At 36.5% G+C, this 20,621-nt stretch overlaps 1 protein-coding gene across 5 annotated transcripts in view; it reads left to right on the top strand.

The window, feature by feature from the left end:
* Positions 1–19,997, top strand: part of LOC123525840 (PCNA-interacting partner-like) — a 178,875-nt gene extending 158,878 nt beyond the window's left edge. For all 5 annotated transcript variants that reach the window (XM_053538129.1, XM_053538133.1, XM_053538130.1 and 2 more), the window contains one exon: positions 15,630–19,997. In XM_053538129.1, coding sequence (XP_053394104.1) covers positions 15,630–15,978 — 349 coding nt within the window. In that variant the 3' untranslated portion in view covers positions 15,979–19,997. The remainder of the gene's footprint in view (positions 1–15,629) is intronic.
* Positions 19,998–20,621: the final 624 nt, after the last annotated feature.

Below are 20,621 nucleotides of genomic sequence, written 5' to 3'. Positions count from 1 at the left end.
GACTTAAAGTTTGAGGTTAAAGTTTTGGTGCACATTCCCTCTATCTCAGTTATTATGTCTCCTCCAGGAGACATATTGTTTTTGCCCTGTCCGCCCGTCCGTCCTTCCGTCCGTCTGTCCGTCTTTACATCACACTTCATTTCCGAGCAATAACTGGAGAACCATTTGACCTAGAACCTTCAATCTTCATAGGGTTGTAGGGCTGCTGTAGTAGATGACCCCTATTGATTTTGGGGTCACTCCGTCAAAGGTCAAGGTCACAGGGGCCTGAACATTGAAAACCATTTCCGATCAATGACTAGAGAACCACTTGACCCAGAATGTTGAAACTTCATAGGATGATTGGCCATGAAGAGTAGATGACCCCTATTGATTTTGGGATCACTCCGTCAAAGGTCAAGATCACAGGGGCCTGAACATTGAAAACCATTTCCGATCAATAACTAGAGAACCACTTGACCCAGAATGTTGAAACTTCATAGGATGATTGGTCATGAAGAGTAGATGACCCCTATTGATTTTGGGGTCACTCCGTCAAAGGTCAAGGTCACAGGGGCATGAACATTGAAAACCATTTCCGATCAATAACTAGAGAACCACTTGACCCAGAATGTTGAAACTTCATAGGATGATTGATAATGAAGAGTAGATGACCCCTATTGATTTTGGGGTCACTCCATCAGAGGTCAAGGTCACAGGGGCCTGAAAATGGAAAATTATTTCCGATCAATAACTAGAGAACCACTTAACCCAGAATGTTGAAACTTCATAGGATGATTGTACATGCAAAGTAGATGACCCCTATTGATTTTAGGGTCACTCCATTAAAGGTCAAGGTCACAGGGGCCTGAACATTGAAAACCATTTCCGGTCAGTAACTTGAGAACCACTTGACCCAGAATGTTGAAACTTAATAGGATGATTGTTCATGCAGAGTAGATGACCCCTATCAATTTTGGGGTCACTCTGTGAAAGGTCAAGGTCACAGGGGCCTGAACATTGAAAACCATTTCCGGTCAGTAACTTGAGAACCACTTGACCCAGAATGATGAAACTTCATAGGATGATTGGTCATGCAGAGTAGATGACCCCTAACGATTTTAGGGTGACTCTGTTAAAGGTCAAGGCCACAGGGGCCTGAACATGGAAAACCATTTCCAATCAAAAACTTGAGAACCTCTTGACCCAGAATGTTGAAACTTCATAGGATGATTGTTCATGCAGAGTAAATGACCCCTAATGTTTTTGGGGTCACTCCGTTAAAGGTCAAGGTCACAGAGGCCTGAACATTGATAACCAGTTCATATCAATAACTTGAGAACCACTTGACCCAGAATGTTGAAACTTCATAGGATGATTGAACATGCAGAGTAGATGACCCCTATTGATTTTGGGGTCAGTCTATTAAAGGTCAAGGTCACAGTGGCCTGTTCATGTAAAATCATTTTTTTGGAAATAACTTGAGAACCACTTGACCTACAATGTTGAAACTTAATAGGATGATTGGACATGCAGAGTAGATGACCCCTACTTATTTTGAGGTCACTTGATCAAAGGTCAAGGTCACAGGAGCCTGAACAGTGACTTGAGAACCACTAGACCAAGAGTGTTGAAATTTAGCGGGATGACTGGACATGCCAAGTAGATGATCCCTATTGCAGCCAACCATCAGTGTCTCTTTGACTTTCGCTCCTGACCCCTATTAACTTCTTGCCTATAGGACTTTGCATTGGGGGAGACATGCGCTTTTTTACAAAAGCATTTTCTAGTTACGAACTGGATTTGATTCAAATTTAAAAGAGTTGTTTCACATCATCACCCACATCATATGACACAAGGTCCATAACTCTGGAACCAATTTTCCATGAATTATGCCCCCTTTTTACTTAGAATTTCAGGTTAAAGTTTTGGTGCACATTCATTCTATCTCTGTTATTAGTAAATGGATTTTATGCAAGCTTAAAATAGTTGTTCCACATCATCACTCACATCATTTGAGACAAGGGCCATAACTCATGAATTATCCCCCGTTATACTTTACATGTTTAATGAATTACATGTTAAAGTTTTGGTGTAGTTCCACTATCTCAGTTATTACTGGATGGATTTGATTCAAACTTAAAATAGTCGTTCAACCTTATCACCCACATCATATGACATAAGGTCCATAACTCTAGCACCAATGTTTCATGAATAATGCACCCTTTTACTTAGAATTTAAGGTTAATTTTGATGCATTTTCACTATATCCCTCTTAATACAGAGAGGATTTGATTCAGACTTGAAATAGTTGTTCAGCATCATCATTCACATCATATAACACAAACACCATAACTATATTTCCAGTATTTCATGAATTATCTCCCCTTTTCCTTTGGTGCACTTTCAGTCTATCTCCGTTATTACGAAATGGATTTGAGTCAAACTTAAAGTAGTTGTTACACATCATCACTAACATCATATGACACAAGGTGCGTTACTCTTGCACCAATGTTTCATGAATTATGCCCCCTTTTTTGCATAGAATTATACTTACTATGTCTCCCACCACACAGTGGTGTGGGAGACATATTGATTTACTCCAGTCTGTGTGTCTGTCTGTGTGTGTCTGTCTGTCTGTCACAAAGCTTGTCTGCACTCTAAGTCGAACATTTCTCATCCGATTTTTACCAGACTTATGCAAAATGTGTTTGACCATAAGACCTCGACCATGTTCACTAACTAGCCAAGTATGTCCAGGCATGTTGGAGTTATGGCCCTTGAATAACCAAAAATCGGCCTTTTTACTCTTGTCCGCACTCTAAGTGGAACATTTCTCATCCGATCTTCACTAAACTTGAACAAAATGTGTTTGACCATATGACCGCGGCCAGGTTTGATAACAAGCCAAATTGGTCTAGGCATTTTGGAGTTCTGGCCCTTGAATTACTGAAAAATCGGCCTTTTTACTCTTGTCCGCACTCTAAGTCGAACATTTTCCATCCGATCTTCACCAAACTTGAACAAAATGTGTTTGCCAATAAATGCTCGGCCAAGTTCGATAACTAGTCAAATCGGTCCAGGCATTTTGGAGTTACGGACCTTGAAGTACAGAAAAATCAGCCTTTTTACTCTTGTCCGCACTCTTTAAGTCGAACATTTCTCATCCGATTTCACCAAACTTGGACAAAATGTGTTTGGAGTTCTGGCCCTTGAATTGTAGTGAGTAAACAGTATATAAAGACAGACTTGCTATTAAGATGATTAGGCAGTTGTGGGAGACATTCGCTTTTCCCAAAAGCAGCTCTAGTTTAATGTTTTGATGACTTTATCTTTATCTCTCTTATTACTTATATATAATTCTTTTGACACAATAGTAAGTTATTGTCCAATACCTTCATCCACATTGGAGTCATTAAACACTCCAGTGACTGCTTCAGCTTCCACAGATGTGCCCATTTTCACTATCCTGCATGGAAATAGTCGAGCACGCTGTCTCCTGTGACAGCTCTTGTTAATATACCTTACATGGACTTAGAGACCGAGGAGATATCCGCTGTGAATACCTTCAGTACACTTTTGAGTATTGTAAGACTTGTGGTATGTTCAAGATAGTGGCCCCTGGTATATATGCGATTATATATGGTTATTTTACCTGGTAAATAAACGTGCTTCTGTACCTTGTATGGGCTGATAATATGGCTTGAAACAGTAACAAACTGTAAAATGTCTGGAAGAAATTATAGGTTTTTACTGTCATAAAATGTATCAAGGAGCAAAAAGATGCAGTAAAAACATGTGACTGATTGATGCGGTCTTTGCCATTTATTCGCTGTCATCATCTATAAGCTTATTCAAATTTGAAACTGACAGTTAATACATTCAAAATGCATGTGGTTACCATTAACTTCAGTAAGATTGAAAGTGTGATATGTATATGTGGTTAATGCTATACAAGGGTATGTCATTAACTTATATTGACACAGAAAAAGTGATGAAAGTTTAGCAGCAAAAATGTTCAAAGAAGTCTACCTAATACAATAGCTTCGTTATTACAGTTTTGATGTTTCTATGTCAAACAAAGGGCAGCAGACAGAATAGATTTGTTTATGTTTAATTCTTCAGCATCATATGATCAGTTATTTTGTTTCAAAACATATTTGAGTGGCTGAATGATGGTTGTTGTTTTTTGCATTGCTGTGTTTAGACTTGAATTAATCTAAGGAAGTACTGTGTGTGATATCTGCTTATTTTATAACAACAAATAGTTTTTCTTTGACATTTCATTTTAAATTGAATTTGCTTGATTATGAGTTCAGTACAAGTTGAAGGAGCTACACCTTAGACCACATTTAAAAAAGTCCTTGTTTGCTGTCTCCAGACCCTGCCTTTTAAAGTTTGGTAGGTATGCAATTCTTTTTTTTTTTTTCGGTGAGGGGCGGTGGGGGTTATACCTTTTACCAGTAGATATATGGTCATTTCTTACAGAATATTTCTGTAAAAATAAGACAGATCTGTATTATGCATAAAAGGATGATATTAAATAATACAGTTTAAACTTTCTTACTTATTATTTTGCTTACTTGAAATATATGCGGCACTTGTCATATCGCAACTTAAAAAAAAATGGACCAGCATTGCCCAATAAAAACTTTTGGAGCACAGCCTTCTAAGCAGGTAGGTAGGGAGACAGCAAACAAACATATTTTTAATTTTGGCCTTATTTATGCAAAGCAACAGTATTTATTCAAACTGCTGTATCTTTGACTCCATACATAGCACAGCTGCACAACATTGCACAGCATGACATATTATAGCGGGTCTGGTGTCTTTTGTAAACATTTCTGCCTAACATCTTCTTTGAAACTGCTGGTCAGAATTACACCAAACTTGGTGTGTAGCATCCTGGCTTGGACCTCTCTCAAGTTTATGTGCCCTCCTTCAAAGAAGGTGGGGTATATTGTTTTGCAGATGTTGGTCAGTATGTCAGTCGGTCGGTCCGTAGACCAATTGGTTTCCGGATGGTATCTCTTGGGCCTAGGATCATGAAAGTTGATAGGGAGTTGGTCATGACCAGCAGATGACCCCTATTGATTTTGAGTTTAGTTGGTCAAAGGTCATGGTCACAGTGACCCGGAACAGTTAAATGGTTTCTGGATGATAACTCAAGAACGCTTGGGCCTAGGATCATGAAAATGGATGTGGAGGTTGGGCATGACAAGCAGATGACCCGTATTGATTTTGAGGTCAGTAGGTCATAGGTAACAGTGGCCGGAACAATTAAACAATTTCCGGACTATAACTTGAGAACACATGGGCTTAGGATCATCAAACTTAATAGGGATGTTAATCATGACAAGCAGATGACTCTTATTAATTTTGAGGTTAGTAAGTCAAAGGTCAAGGTCACAGTGATCCGGAACATTTCAACAGTATCTGGATGATAACTCAAGAACGCTTAGGCCTAGGATCATGAAATTGATAGGGAGGTTGGTCATGACCAGCAGATACCGCAATCGACTTTCCTTGGCCCCTTTTAGGTTAAAACCTTTAAAGGACTTTTTCTCATGAACCTCTTGCTTGATTGTCATCAAACTGTAGCAATCTTTATATGGTCCTCTGCTTGTAAAGGCTGGCTGAGCTAAGGCCAACATTTTTTTATATTCTGGTTTACGGGAGATTTTTAAAAAAATTTGGGTCGGGGGGGGGGACAAATAAAAATAAAAATCCCAATTTTGAGCAGTCAACCAAATAAATAAAAATAAAACATCCAAAAGGATAGTTTTTTTATTTTTTGTACACCACAAAAAACAAAAGCTTGCAAGCAAGAAACAAAAATCAAACAACACCTAATCATAGAAAGAAAGAGTTGTTTGACATGCAAATTGAACAGCATGTAAAATATGTATATTACTCTACGAAACAAGTGTCAGTATACTGATATAAACATTGAATTCCGGAAAAGGGCTGCCTAAAGGGGCTCCACTTCCGGACAGTTAAACGCCTTTAAAAACTCATCATTTTCAAAGAACTGTTACACATGTTTGTTTTGATGAATTTGCAATAGCGTGCGAGTGGTGAAATTTCACGTAACAAGGTGGAACATAGTTTTCAGCAATTGTTTATCTTTTTTTCTTTACAAATGGCATTCATTTTCAAAGGGAGACAACTTTTTCTCAAAGATTACTTAAAATAATCGGAAAAAGTTGTTTCCCTTTGAAAATGAATGCCATTTGTACTTAAAATAATCGGGAACAGTTGCCTCCCTGAAGCGGGGTCAATTTTGACCCCGGGGGTCATGATTTGAATAAATTTTGTAGAGGTCCACTAGGCAATGGTACATGTGAAATATCTAAGCTCTAGGCCCTCTGGTTTATTTTTAGAAAAATTTTGAAGATTTTCTTATGTAAAACCCTGGGGTCATGATTTGAACAAATTTTGTAGAGGTCTACTAGGCAATGCTACATGTGAAATATCTAAGCTCTAGGCCTTCTGCTTTATTTTTAGAAAATTTTTGAAGATTTTCCTATGTAAAATCAAGTGACCCATGGGGCAGGGTAAATTTTGACCCAGGGGTCATGATTTGAAAACTTTAGTAGAGGTCCACTAGGCAATGCTACAAGTCAAATATCTAAGCTCTAAGGCTTCTGGTTTTTGAGAAGAAGATTTTTAAAGATTTCCCTATGTAAAATCAAGTGACCCCTGGGGTGGGGTCAATTTTGACCCCGGGGTCACCCTGGGTGACCAAGGCAAGTGGGTGACCAGGTGTGGATGCACAACTTTACATGTTTATAATAAATGTTCACAGAAAAGAATGAAAGAAATTTAATGAAATTCTGCCAAATGGCAAATTTGTTATGTACAAATATGTGGATTTTTAGACAATTAAAGGGCAATAACTCTGCAGTTACAAAAGAAATCCATACGAAATTGTGTGTGCACAACCACATTATAGTGCTCTAAATTCTGTTAAAGTTTCATAGTTCAAGGTCAAATATATCAAAAGTTATGATGCAGAAATTGCCATATTTATAGTACCCTATATAGTTAACACTAGAAACTTCTAAGGGCCATAACTCTGGTGTTACTTGGGCAATCTGACTGAAACTTCACGGGCCGCAAGAACTCATAGTGGTGAACATGTATATGAAGTTTTAAATAAATATTCCCAACCATTTCCTAGATATGGCTCCAGACAGACGGAAAGACGGACGGATGGACGGACAACGCCAAAACTATATCCCTCGACTTTCGTCGGGGGATAAAAAGATGTGTTTAGCAAGTTGATTCTCACTTTTGCTCCTCCATTTTGACTTTTCTTTGGTTGCTTTCCTTTTTATCAATTGTGGTATTTTTCTGACAGTCCCACATGAATTTGATCATTGTCCAATTATAATATACAGACAACAAATCTCGTACATGTGATACGCCAGAATTTTCAACATCTGGACAGCGTTGATAGTGAAGGTCATTTTTCGTATGTGATTATTCCTAATGTTGAGCTTTAGGTGCTGTAATTTCTACTCAGATCCAATTTCTTTACAATACTTGTTATCTCTGCCAACTTATTCCAAAGAATATTGTCTGTTAACTTGTATATTTTTCCTATTAATTTCACACAATTTACATTCATGGAGTCCGCCATTTTTCATGCGTCTGTTGATCTTGATTAATAAAAACCTCTACCTTACAGTTAACTTTTATTTTTGGCAGCAGCAATTATGGACGGTCGGCGGGTAAAATGAAAATAAAAGTACTGAAAATGACTTTTATTTTTATTTTGTTTTGTCAAAAAATAGGGTCGGCGCTCCCGTAAACCAGTAAATTAAAAAATGCTGGCCTAAAAGTAGAAAAAATTAATTTCTAATAGATAACAGTAATTACTGTGCTAATTTTAAAACCACCACCACCACCTAATGATCTGCCATGAACCCTGGTAATAAAATTCTAATTGTACCCCCCAAACAACAAAGTTGTAAGGGGGTGTATACTGGTTTCAGGTTGTCTGTCTGTCCGTCCGTCCATCCGTCTGTCTGTCTGTCCGTCCGTAGACACAATCTTGTGCACACCATCTCTCCTCAACCCCTTGACACAATTTAATGAAACTTCACACAAGTGATCAGTAACAACAGTAGTTGTGCATGGGGCATGTTAGGTTCTTTCAGAAAAAAAAATTGCAGAGTTATGGGACTTTGTTTTTGTTACTATACTATATACATAGACACAATCTTGTGCGCACAATCTCTCCTCATCCCCTTGACACAGTTTAATGAAACTTCACATAAGTGATCAATATCAACTAGTTGTGCATGGGGCATGTTAGGTTCTTTCAGAAAAATGTTTTGCAGAGTTACGGGACTTTGTTTTTTGTTACTATACTATATACATAGACACAATCTTGTGCGCACCATCTCTCCTCATCCCCTTGACACAGTTTAATGAAACTTCACACAAGAGATCAGTACCATCCCTAGTTGTGCATGGTGCATGTTACGTTCTTTAAGATAAATATTCTGCATAGTTATGGGACTTTGTTTTTTGTTACTATACTGTATACATACAGTCTATATACATACAGTCCACATAATTATACAATCTTGTGTGCGTCAGATTGCAATGTACTCTGTCAGTGCATGTGGGGGGTACATTCATCACCTTTAGTAGATAGCTCTAGTTAACTATGGAAGAGAGTAGTACTGTGAATGTTTTAAGGCGGTCAGTCAGATTTAATTAACATTTTATGACACTTTTCATTTCTTATACGCCCGAAAGGGGCATATTATGTTCTCCGTCTGTGTCTGTCTGTCTGTCCTTTAGCAATTTTGTGTCCGCTCTGTAACTTTTGAACCCCTTAAAGAATTTCGAAGAAACTTGACTCTCAAGACAACACGCAGAGCACATATTTTGAATGACTCATGTCAAGGTCACATTTAGGGGTCAAAGGTCATATGACTATTAAAAATTGATGCTTTATTGGCTTTTGTAAATTTCGTAATTACCCCCTTTAAATAGCAAGTATTTGTTTTTATTTCAGTATAATATTTAGTGTTTACATTTGCATTTGATAGATACCAGATATTTTAACAATTTGAACCATAGTATTAAAACTCCATGTAGCTTTTGAATTTGTTCATATTCAATCTACCAAAAACTGGCAAAGTGAGGTAATAACTTTTTTTCAAACTTGCATTTCTAATGATTTCCATCCAAGTATATAATAGTTAATGCAACTATTAATCTTTTGCCTTTGCGACCAGTGCAGGCTGATCATGGTCTGCACTACTCGCTGTTCAGTCAGTAAATTTTCAGTGAATACCCCTTTGAATAATAAATAGTACTGCCCAAATTGAATGATGGACCAGTCCATTATAGAAATTTAGCAGGGTAAGGGTTAATGCAACTATAATACAGCAGGTCTTATATCTACCCTATGGTAAATTTTCTTTATCAAACTATCGTGGTTTGCCACCAAGGTTGGAAAATCTTATTTTAGGAATACCTCCATTGACAATCTCACTTGTATTAAACATGATTTATTGAACACAAAAAGATGTAATTGATCATATTAGTTTTGAACAGATCTGTTACATGACTCAAATTGTATGATAATCACTTACAGTGCAAAATGAATGATTAAATCACAAGAGTAAGAAAGTGCAGTCTAACCACATCATGCATTCTTTACCAAATATTTCTCTAAGAATTGTAGTCATTGAATGAGATTTGTGATCATTTGTACTGGTTCTCCGGAACAAAAGATAAAAATTGAGAAGAGATATATTGTTGTTCTTGAATAGAAAAAGGTGATCACACTCCTCAGGCTTAGAAAATTTCTATATAATCCTTTCAGATTTGTTCAGATGGTTCCAGCTAAAAAATAAAAACATTAAAACAAATTCTTCTCACGAATTACTTCATTGATCTTCACCTAGACTAGCTCCTAGACTATGATATATCTTTTTTTATGATTAAATGTAGTGAACTGAGCCAGTCTATATTCTATGTCCAATATTATTCCTCTGTGAAAATCTCTAAAATAGACTGGCTTTTGTCTCTATGAAATTAAATTCATCAAAAAAGGAAAAATGTAGAAATATATTATTATCAGTCTAGTGGCTAGTCTAATCTTCACCAAACATGATCTGTAGCATCCTTGGTTGGACCATTTCAGGTTTGTTCCATTTCATTATGCATATTTGGGCCATCTAAGAAAAAGGGGGCACAACACAACAAAAGCTAAAAATAGTAATGAGAAACATTCAGACAACTTCTCATTAAATACTTAATTGACCTTCAAACATGATCTTTAGCACCCTTGGTTGGATAATCTCAAGTTTGTTCAAATGGTTATAATATAATTTGGGCCATAAGAGCAAAAATAGAAAAAGCTTAACTTGTAATAAATTGCTATAAGGATATGCACAAAACTTGGTCAGATGCAAAATCAAAAAATCAAGATCCTTCTCAGGTGAGTGACATAAGCAGTTTTGTCCTCTTGTTTAAAATCAGTATTGACATATATATAATTTTGCTACAGTACACAGACAGATGAACATATACAGATAAACTGAATCACAGACAATCAGCTAGGAAATATATTCATCCTACTTCTTGAAGGGAAAAATTTCTGAATGCAGAGGATAATTAAAATATTATACTTTTATTGTCCCCAGTACATATAGCTATTCCCTGTGCAGTAAATTATTTACGTGATCTGTCTGAATATAGAGAACTGGCCTACTATTCGGTGTTGGTGTCTTGGCCCAAGCCTTGGTTAAAGTTTTGATGCTCTTATATATATATAATGTAACTCATGTAATGTTGTTTATTTTTTCTTTATAATATACTTGATCCGGTACAGACATTTGCAATTTTATTACTTGATGGATTTGCTTCAAACTTCAAACAAATATTCCTCATCAGTTCCCATATAATATGACACAAGGGTCATATTTTTAGCTCACCTGAGCAATGCTCAGGTGAGTTTTTCTGATCGCTCGATGTCCGGCGTCCGTCGTCCGTCGTCTGTCGTCCGTCGTCTGTCAACATTTAGCTTGTGTATGCGATAGAGGCTGTATTTTTCAATTAATCTTCATGAATACTGGTCAGAATGATAACCTTGATGAAATCTAGGCCGAGTTCGAAAATGGGTCATCTCGGGTCAAAAACTAGGTCACTAGGTCAAATCAAAGAAAAACCTTGTGTATGCGATAGAGACTGTATTTTTCTATTAATCTTCATGAATATTGGTCAGAATGATAACCTTGATAAAATCTAGGCCGAGTTCGAAACTGGGTCATCTCGGGTCAAAAACTAGGTCACTAGGTCAAATCAAAGAAAAACCTTGTGTATGCGATAGAGGCTGTATTTTTCAATTATTCTTCATGAATATTGGTCAGAATGATAACCTTGATTAAATCTAGGCTGAGTTCGAAAATGGGTCATCTCGGGGTAAAAACTAGGTCACTAGGTCAAATCAAAGAAAAACCTTGTGTATGCAATAGAGGCTGTATTTTTCAATTGATCTTCATGAATATTGGTCAGAATGATTGCCTTGATGAAATCTAGGCCAAGTTCGAAAATGGGTCATCTCAGGTCAAAAACTAGGTCACTAGGTCAAATCAGAGAAAAACCTTGTGTATGCGATAGAGGCTGTATTTTTCAATTGATCTTCATGAATTTTGGTCAGAATGATTACTTTGATGAAATCTAGGCCGAGTTCGAAAATAGGTCATCTCGGGTCAAAAACTAGGTCACTAGGTCAAATTAAGGAAAAACCTTGTGTATGCGATAGAGGCTGTATTTTTCAACTGATCTTCATGAATATTGGTCAAAATGATTGCCTTGATGAAATCTAGGCCAAGTTCGAAATTGGGTCATCTCGGGTCAAAAACTAGGTCACTAGGTCAAATCAAAGAAAAACCTTGTGTATGCGATAGAGGCTGTATTTTTCAATTATTCTTCATGAATATTGGTCAGAATGATAACCTTGATGAAATCTAGGCCGAGTTCGAAAATGGGTCATCTCGGGTTTAAAACTAGGTCAGTAGGTCAAATCAAAGAAAAACCTTGTGTATGCGATAGAGGCTGTATTTTTCAATTGATCTTCATGAATATTGGTCAGAATGATTGCCTTGATGAAATCTAGGCCGAGTTCGAAAATGGGTCATCTCGGGTCAAAAACTAGGTCACTAGGTCAAATCAGAGAAAAACGTTGTTAATGCGATAGAGGCGGTATTTTTCAATTGATCTTCATGAATTTTGGTCAGAATGATTACCTTGATGAAATCTAGGCGGAGTTGGAAAATGGGTCATCTGGGGTCAAAAACTAGGTCACTAGGTCAAATTAAGGAAAAACCTTGTGTATGCGATAGAGGCTGTATTTTTCAACTGATCTTCATGAAATTTAGCCAGAATAATTACCTTGATAAAATCTAGGCGGAGTTCGAAAATGGGTCATCTGGGGTCAAAAACTAGGTCACTAGGTCAAATCGAAGAAAAACATTGTGTATGCAATAGAGGATGTAGTTTTCAGTTGATCTTCATGAAATTTGGTCAGAGTGATTGCCTTGATGAAATCTAGGTCGAGTTTGAATATGGGTTATCTGAGGTCAAAAACTAGGTCACTAGGTCAAATTAAAGAAAAATTTTGTGTATGCGATAGAGACTGTTTTTTTTCAATTGATTTTTATGAAATTTGGTCAGGATGATTGCCTTAATGAAATCTAGGTCGAATTTGAATATGGGTCATCTGAGGTCAAAAACAAGGTCACTTGGTCAAATCAAACACAAAATTTGTGTATGTGATAGAGGCTGTATTTTTCAATTGATCTTCATGAATTTTGGTCAGAATGATTGCCTTGATAAAATCTAGGTCGAGTTTGAACATGGGTCATCTAGGGTCAAAAACTAGGCCATATCTAAGAAAATGCTTGTTTTATCGCAAGAGACCAATTTTTTGGTCCAATCTTAATGAAAATTGGTCAGAATATTTGTTTCCATGAAATCACTAGGTCAAACATGTTTTACACTGTTATGGTGTGTTTCTTAGGTGAGCGACCTAGGGCCTTCTTGGCCCTCTTGTTTAATTACACCCTTGACTTAGAATTTCAGGTTAAAGTATTGGTGCACTTTCACTTATCTCTGTTCTTACTAAATGAATTTGATTCAAACTTAAAATTGTTTGTTCCACATTATATGACTCAAGGTCCATTACTCTAGCACCAATATTTAATGAATTATGCCCCCATTTTACTTAGAATTTTTAACCAGGTTTTCAACGAAAACCTGAGTTATTAGATTGGGGTAGATGTCGGTCGGGCGGGTGGGTGGCGGCGTCAAACTGGTGTTTCCGGTCAATAACTTTTGTTTCGGTAAAGATATTTGAATAAAACTTGGTATGTATGTAGCTTATATCAAGACAAAGGCTGGGATTGATTTTGGGGTTTCTGGGGTCAAGGTCAAGGTCACTGTTACTTAAAATAGAAAAAGGGTTTCCGGTCAGTAACTTAACTTAGGAATGAGCTATCATGATGAAACTTGGTGTATAGAAAACTTATATAAAGTTGTAGCTTGGGATTGATTTTGGGGTTTCTGGGATCAAGGTCAAGGTCATTTTTACTAAAAATATGGTTAGGGTTAGGGTTAGCATATCTTCTACATGCATGGAGGGATTTTGATGAAAGTTGGCACAATTGTTCACCATCATGAGACGGAGTGTCATGCGCTAGAATCAGGTCCCTAGGTCACACTTAGAGGTCAAAGGATACAAGAATGAAAACTTTGTCCGGAGTATATCTAACCCTAGGGTTAGGGCTAGCATATCTTGATGCATAGAGGGATTTTGATGTAACTTGGCACAATTATACACCATCATGAGACGAAGTGTCTTGCGCAGTTCCCTACTTTAGAATTACTTCCCTTTGTTGTTACTATAAATAGCTTATATTGTAACTTTTTCATTACTAGACGTAGGGAAAAATCGAGACCACTTTTCTGTAGTACAACATGCATGTTACATCCAATTTTGAGGTGTACTTTGACCAATCTCTACCTGGTAAGGATTTCTATGTGGACTTACAATTTTTTTTTTTTTTTCTTTTTTTTTTTTTTTTTTTAGATTAACTTCCCTTAGTTGTTACTATAAATAACTTATATTGTAACTTTTTTATAATTGACCGTAGGGAAAAACCAAGACCACTTTTCTGTGGTACAACATAGTTGTTACTTTCTAATTTTAGGTGTATTTTAAGGAATCTCTACCTGGTAAGGAGTTTTTTTGTGGACTTAGAAAAACAAAAGAATTACAATGATTACTAAACAACCACAAAATTAAAATTACATCTGCAAATACAGGTGCTAGAGTAAAGAAATGTGACGGGCGTATATTGTGACATTCTGGCACTCTTGTTTATTGTACCCCCCGACAACAAAGTTGTAAGGGGGGGTATACTGGTTTCAGGTTGTCTGGCCGTCTGTCCGTAGACGCAGTCTTGTGCGCACCATCTCTCCTTATCCCCCTAACAGAATTTAATGAAACTTCACACAAGTGATCAGTACCAACAGTAGTTGTGCATGGGGCATGTTAGGTTCTTTTAGAAAAAAAAATTGCAGAGTTATGGGACTTTGTTTTTTTGTTGCTATACTATATACATAGACACAATCTTGTGCGCACCATCTCTCCTCATCCCCTTGACACAATTTAATGAAACTTCACACAAGTGATCAGTACCAACAGTAGTTGTGCATGGGGCATGTTAGGTTCTTTTAGAAAAAAAATTTGCAGAGTTATGGGACTTTTTTTTTTCTTGCTATACTATATACATAGACACAATCTTGTGCGCACCATCTCTCCTCATCCCCTTGACACAATTTAATGAAACTTCACACAAGTGATCAGTAACAACAGTAGTTGTGCATGGGGCATGTTAGGTTCTTTCAGAAAAAAAATTTGCAGAGTTATGGGACTTTGTTTTTTTGTTACTATACTATATACATAGACACAATCTTGTGCGCACCATCTCTCCTCATCCCCTTGACACAATTTAATGAAACTTCACACGAGTGATCAGTAACAACAGTAGTTGTGCATGGGGCATGTTAGGTTCTTTCAGCGACAAAAATTGCAGAGTTATGGGACTTTGTTTCTTGTTAACATACTATATACATACAGTCTGCATATGCAATCTTGTGAGTGCCTAATCTACCAAACCCTTACACACAATTTAATGAAACTTCACACAAGTGATCAGTACCAACCCTAGTTGTGCATGGTGCATGTTACATTCTTTTAGATAAATATTCTGCATAGTTATGGGACTTTGTTTTTTGTTACTATACTGTATACATACAGTCTAAATACATACAGTCCACATAATTATGCAATCTTGTGTGCGTCAAATTGCAATGTACTGTGTCAGTGCATGCGGGGGGTACATTCATCACCTTTAGTAGATAGCTCTAGTTATGAAAAGTGTTGAAAACCTGGTTTCGTGGCATTGCCGCGTTTCTTGTTTTGTATAATTTTGTATAAACAGTTCTTTTCTTAATTTGTTGATGTGCTGCAGGTATTTGCATAAGTTACTTAGTCTATTTGTTACTCGTGTTTAATTCAGGTAATCATAACCACACTCGTATTTTCTGTATTTCAGTAAAACAATTGTACATGCAGGGAACAAGCTGAGTTCAGGTCAGGCAGCTAAAGTTCTCGAATCCATGTTAGACAAGGAAAATGTTGTAGAAACTGACACACTACCTGTTTCTGTACGGTCAGAGAATAAAGGCAATGAAAAGGCAGGAACAAACATTCAGGGAGTTACTAAGCAGAGCAATAACAAGAAAAAAACTGACAAGCAGTCTAAAAAGAGACAGTTACCAGATGGGAACCAGTCTAGTCAACCTGAAAAAAGAAAGAAACAAGACCAGTCTAAGACTTGCAGACGGAAGTTGTTACCTCAGGTTAAAGGTCAGCAGTCACTGGCCAAATTTTTCAGGGTGTAATTATGTTTAGATCATGCTAGTCAACAAAATTCCAGAATGGTTCCGGTTTTACTAATTCATATTAAGCAGATTCACGTTTTATACTCAGGTGTCCGAGATATTATAATTATGTACATTTTTTTAACCTTAATGGTTACCCTTTTTTTAATATAGATGTTTTGTAATTGTAAATATCAAAAATGTGTGTAAACGTTATTTATTTCCTCTATGTATTTTTACATTATGGCAATTGTATTCAACATGTTTTATTGGTAACAGAACAATATTTTATTTGTGCACAGTTAAGAGTTTTGACTAGTTTGCAGTAGACTTGGAAATTTTCATGTTATGTTTTGTGATTTGATAAACAACAAACATAATTGTATTGTGAAGAATTTCAGAATTTCATGCTTCAGAGTTAATTATCCGTTGGAGAAAATGCTCTCATATATTCGAAATTCATAAAGTAAGCTCTCTTTAGGAATATTTGCGAAAATATATAAGGATAATATTAAAGGTTAAAAGAATGGTCTCCGTCCTTCCGTCTGTAACAATTGTGTCCACTCCATATAACTTAAACCCATTGAAGGATTTTCATGAAACTTGGCACAAATGATCACCTCATCAAGACGATGTGCAGAACTTATGAGTCAGCTATGTCGACTCAAGGTCAAAGTCACAACTCAAGGTCAAAGATTGGAGCCTTCCATTTTGTGTCCGCTCTATCTTCTAAACCCCTTGAAGGATTTTCATGAAACTTGGGTCAAATGATCACATTATCAAGATGATATGCAGAACTCATGAGTAAGCCATGTGAACTCAAGGTCAAAGGTTTGAGACTTCCATTTTATGTCGCTCTGTATCTCCTAAACCCCTTGAAGGATTTTATGAAACTTGAGTCAAATGATCACCTCATCAAGATGGTGTGCAGAACGCAGGAGTCAGTTATGTCGACTCAAGGTCAAGGTCACAACTCGAGGTCAAAGGTTTGAGACTTCCATTTTGTGTCTGTTCTGTATCTCCTAAACCCTTTGAAGTATTTTCATAATACTTGGATCAGATGATCACCTTATCAGGATGATGTGCAGAACTCGTAAGTCAGCCATGTTGGCTCAAGGTCAAGGTCACAACTCAAGGTCAAATTCATTGACGTTGTCATACATGGACTATAAAACATACTTAACAGCGCCTGTGCTTCCACCCAATACCATCAACCCTTTCACTATCCATAACAGCGGTGGGGGATATAGATGTCTTTCAGACTGTCTTGTTTCATGTTTTGTAACATGGAAGGGCTTCCTTACAAAGATGATTTAAAGCCAGGAAATATGCCCCTTGTATGAATAAGACCGAATTTGTTCACTGTAAATGAATTAAAGCCAGAAAATATACTCCTATTGACAGTTAGACCAGCAGTGTTCATTGTATAAATGATTTAAACCTAGTAAATATACCAGGGGCCTCTGGCCAAGTGGTAAAGGTTGCTGACTTCAAATCACATGCCCCTCATCAATATTGGTGAGAGCCGTATGTGGTCCTGGGATGATCGGTGTATAAAAAGAATTGGAACCACTGCCTTACCCTTGCATGATCGTAAGAGGCGACTAATGGGGTCTTAACACTTGATTTTGCTGTAACTCTGTGATTCCAGCAGGTATGCAAATTTTGATTCCATAACTCATGTTTTTATTTCGATGAAAATGAGATGTGAAACCAAAATTTGTAGTCCTGTTTGGCGCCATATAACCTATACTTTGTTTGTGCACCGTAAAACCCAAATAAATAAATTGGGGGCTTTAGAATTCTTCATGTGGGGAAGGCATCCAGCTAGCTTGAAGAAAGTTGGTGGTTCTATCAGGTACATTTGGGTGATGAAATAGTACCCAGAAGGTTATCTGGGATCTTCCTCCGACATGAAACACTGGAAAGTCGCCATATGACCTATAATTGTGTCAGTGTGACATTAAACCCAACTAAACAAACAGGAAATATACGCCTGCTGAGAATTAGACCAGTAGTGGCCATTGTAACTAAATTAAGGCCTCGAATGTACATCTTGTGATACAGTCTAATTTTAGGACATCTCTCTAAGTTTGATGTCTTAATGTTAATTGTACAGAACTACTCGGTAGAGCAGCTAAGGACCTTTTGGTCATCTTGTTCCTAAGCAAGCTGTTTTTTTATACAAATATCTTGTTTGTGTTGAGGAATTTGTTTCATCTCACATTACAGGTACAAAACTGATGCTTTTCATAATCAGCTGTTTCCTGTTTTGATTGCAGCCATACTAAAAATACATTTTCACCTCGTAAAAACAACAAGGAGCTATCTGTCTTCACTATATTCTGTACAGTGTCATCAATATGCACTGCTCTGATGAATCAGTATTTATAATGTTAATTTATTCAGAACTACTTTTCCACTTTTTGAACATTTAGACAGTTTCTGTAATAATTATGTCAAATGAAAATATACCAGTGTCATGATGTTCATGGAGGGATATGTCCCAGTTGTCTTACTCTATTGTTTATCTCATAATGTTTGTTAGTGTTTACAAAAAATTTTCTTTTCACATAATGGATGAAATAGAAACTAGGTCTTACTTGGGCTCATTTAATCATTTAGATGACCTTTATATTTCAAACATTTGGAATGATGAAATATTTTGTTTGCTTAAATATATTATGCCCAGGTATCTGTGGACCATTCAGTCATTAATGATGAAATATATGCAGTTACTCAGAGCCGCTCAGAATGCACTATTTCTGCTTTATGTTTAAATGAATCTAGGAAAGAAACAGTATGAAATTCTGCAAAAGGTGCTGGATAACCTTTCACATAAAGAAAACTGGAAAATTATTACACAGGTTGTTTAAGTTTCTAAATCTATTGTTTTAACAAGTTGCTTTTTGGGTCTTATATGTTTTTTCTTAGCATTTTAGCATTTGTTTTTACACATATTCATTTATAAAACATTATTATTTTAGTTTTTATGTTCCCCATCGTGGAAGCATACAGTTGCCGCTTCGTCTGTCTGTCCGTAATACTTTTCTGGAGTATTTCTCAGCAACCACTGGTTTGAATTTAGCCAAACTTCATAGGAAGCTTTACTATCAAGAGGAGATGCACATATTGTTTTTGTGATCAAGTCTGATGATTTTTCACTGAGTTATTGTCCTTTGTTTATTCAACATTAGTATACTATAGTACAAGTCTTGTCCAGAGTATTTCTTAGCAACCACTAGTTTGAATTTAGCCAAACTTGATAGGAAGGTTTACTATCAAGAGGAGACGTATACGTTATTAATTCCATACCTCATATTTCATGTGATGAGAAACCAAAATTTTAGTCCTGTTTTGCACCATATAATTGTACTATGTTGGTGTGCCGTTAAACCCAGATCAGCTCAAATCAACCCAGTTGGGTATAGAAGTTAAACCCAAATTAGATTAAATTAAATTTATATTAGTGTGTAGTAATAAAAGTAAACCATTTACACCATGAGTTGTGTTTTTAGTTTCAAGGGGTTTAATATTGCCAACTTAGAATGAAATGCAAGTTTACACTAAATAATCTCAACAACCTCTGCCTACATGTTTGCAATGCAAATTATGGTAACCAGTCCTTCATTGTATTTATTTACTGAAATGTTTAGCCTATGTACAACTATTTGGGATGCTTTCATCTTTAGGTGGTTTACACTATCACACAGAGTATATTTTTGTAATCAGTTTCTATAGTCATGAAGATAATTCCACATGTGCAATTTTTATGCCCATGTTATAATCATAGTATTACTTTTTTCATAGAAGCAGTAAACTTGATTAAAAATTAAATAATCATTATGTGGTGAAACTGTTATCATTCATATTTTTATCCATAATTTATTTTAGTCAAATTAGCATATATTTTGTTAATTTATGTTTTATTACATGTCATTTTGTATTTATTATGCATATCACATAATAAATGTCTGCAGATGTCCTCTTTAATTTATGCACATGCACTTCTTAATTATATGAATAAATCTTACAATGTCTTGCGTTTTCATTATGTGATTACTGTGACACATGTCTTTGTTAAGAAACTGAACAAATGACTTGTAGTTCTTGTATGTAAATACTGTATGGCTCATCTGATAATATCAGTGGACAGAGTCCTGCTGAACTATCATTGAAATATAGCTCTAGCGCGCCTGCCGTAATAGAAGAGGTAGATTGATCAGTCAAGCTGTGCTGAAATATAGCTCTAGCACGCTTGCTGTAATAGCAGCGGTAGTAACTTATTTTGAAAGCACTCGCGGAAATATAGCTCTAGCATGCCTGCCGTAGTAGAAGGGGTAGATTGATTAGTCAAACCTCGCTGAAATATAGCTCTAGCACGCCTGCCATAATAAAATAGGTAGATTGATTAGTCAAGCTGTGCTGAAATATGGCTCTAGCACGCTTGCTGTAATAGAAGAGGTAGATTGATAAGTCAAGCCTGGCTGAAATATAGATCTAGCGCGCCTGCCGTAATAGAAGAGGTAGATTGATTAGTCAAGCCGCGCTGAAATATAGCTCTAGCACGCGTGCTGTAATAGCAGCGGTAGTAACTTATTTTGAAAGCACTCGCGGAAATGTAGCTCTAGCACACCTGCTGTAGTAGAAGGGGTAGATTGATT

Source organism: Mercenaria mercenaria, chromosome 3, assembly GCF_021730395.1.
Source record: "Mercenaria mercenaria strain notata chromosome 3, MADL_Memer_1, whole genome shotgun sequence".
NCBI lineage: Eukaryota > Metazoa > Mollusca > Bivalvia > Venerida > Veneridae > Mercenaria > Mercenaria mercenaria.
The sequence above is the reverse complement of the archived record's forward strand: the minus strand, read 5'-3'. Positions and strand labels throughout refer to the sequence as shown.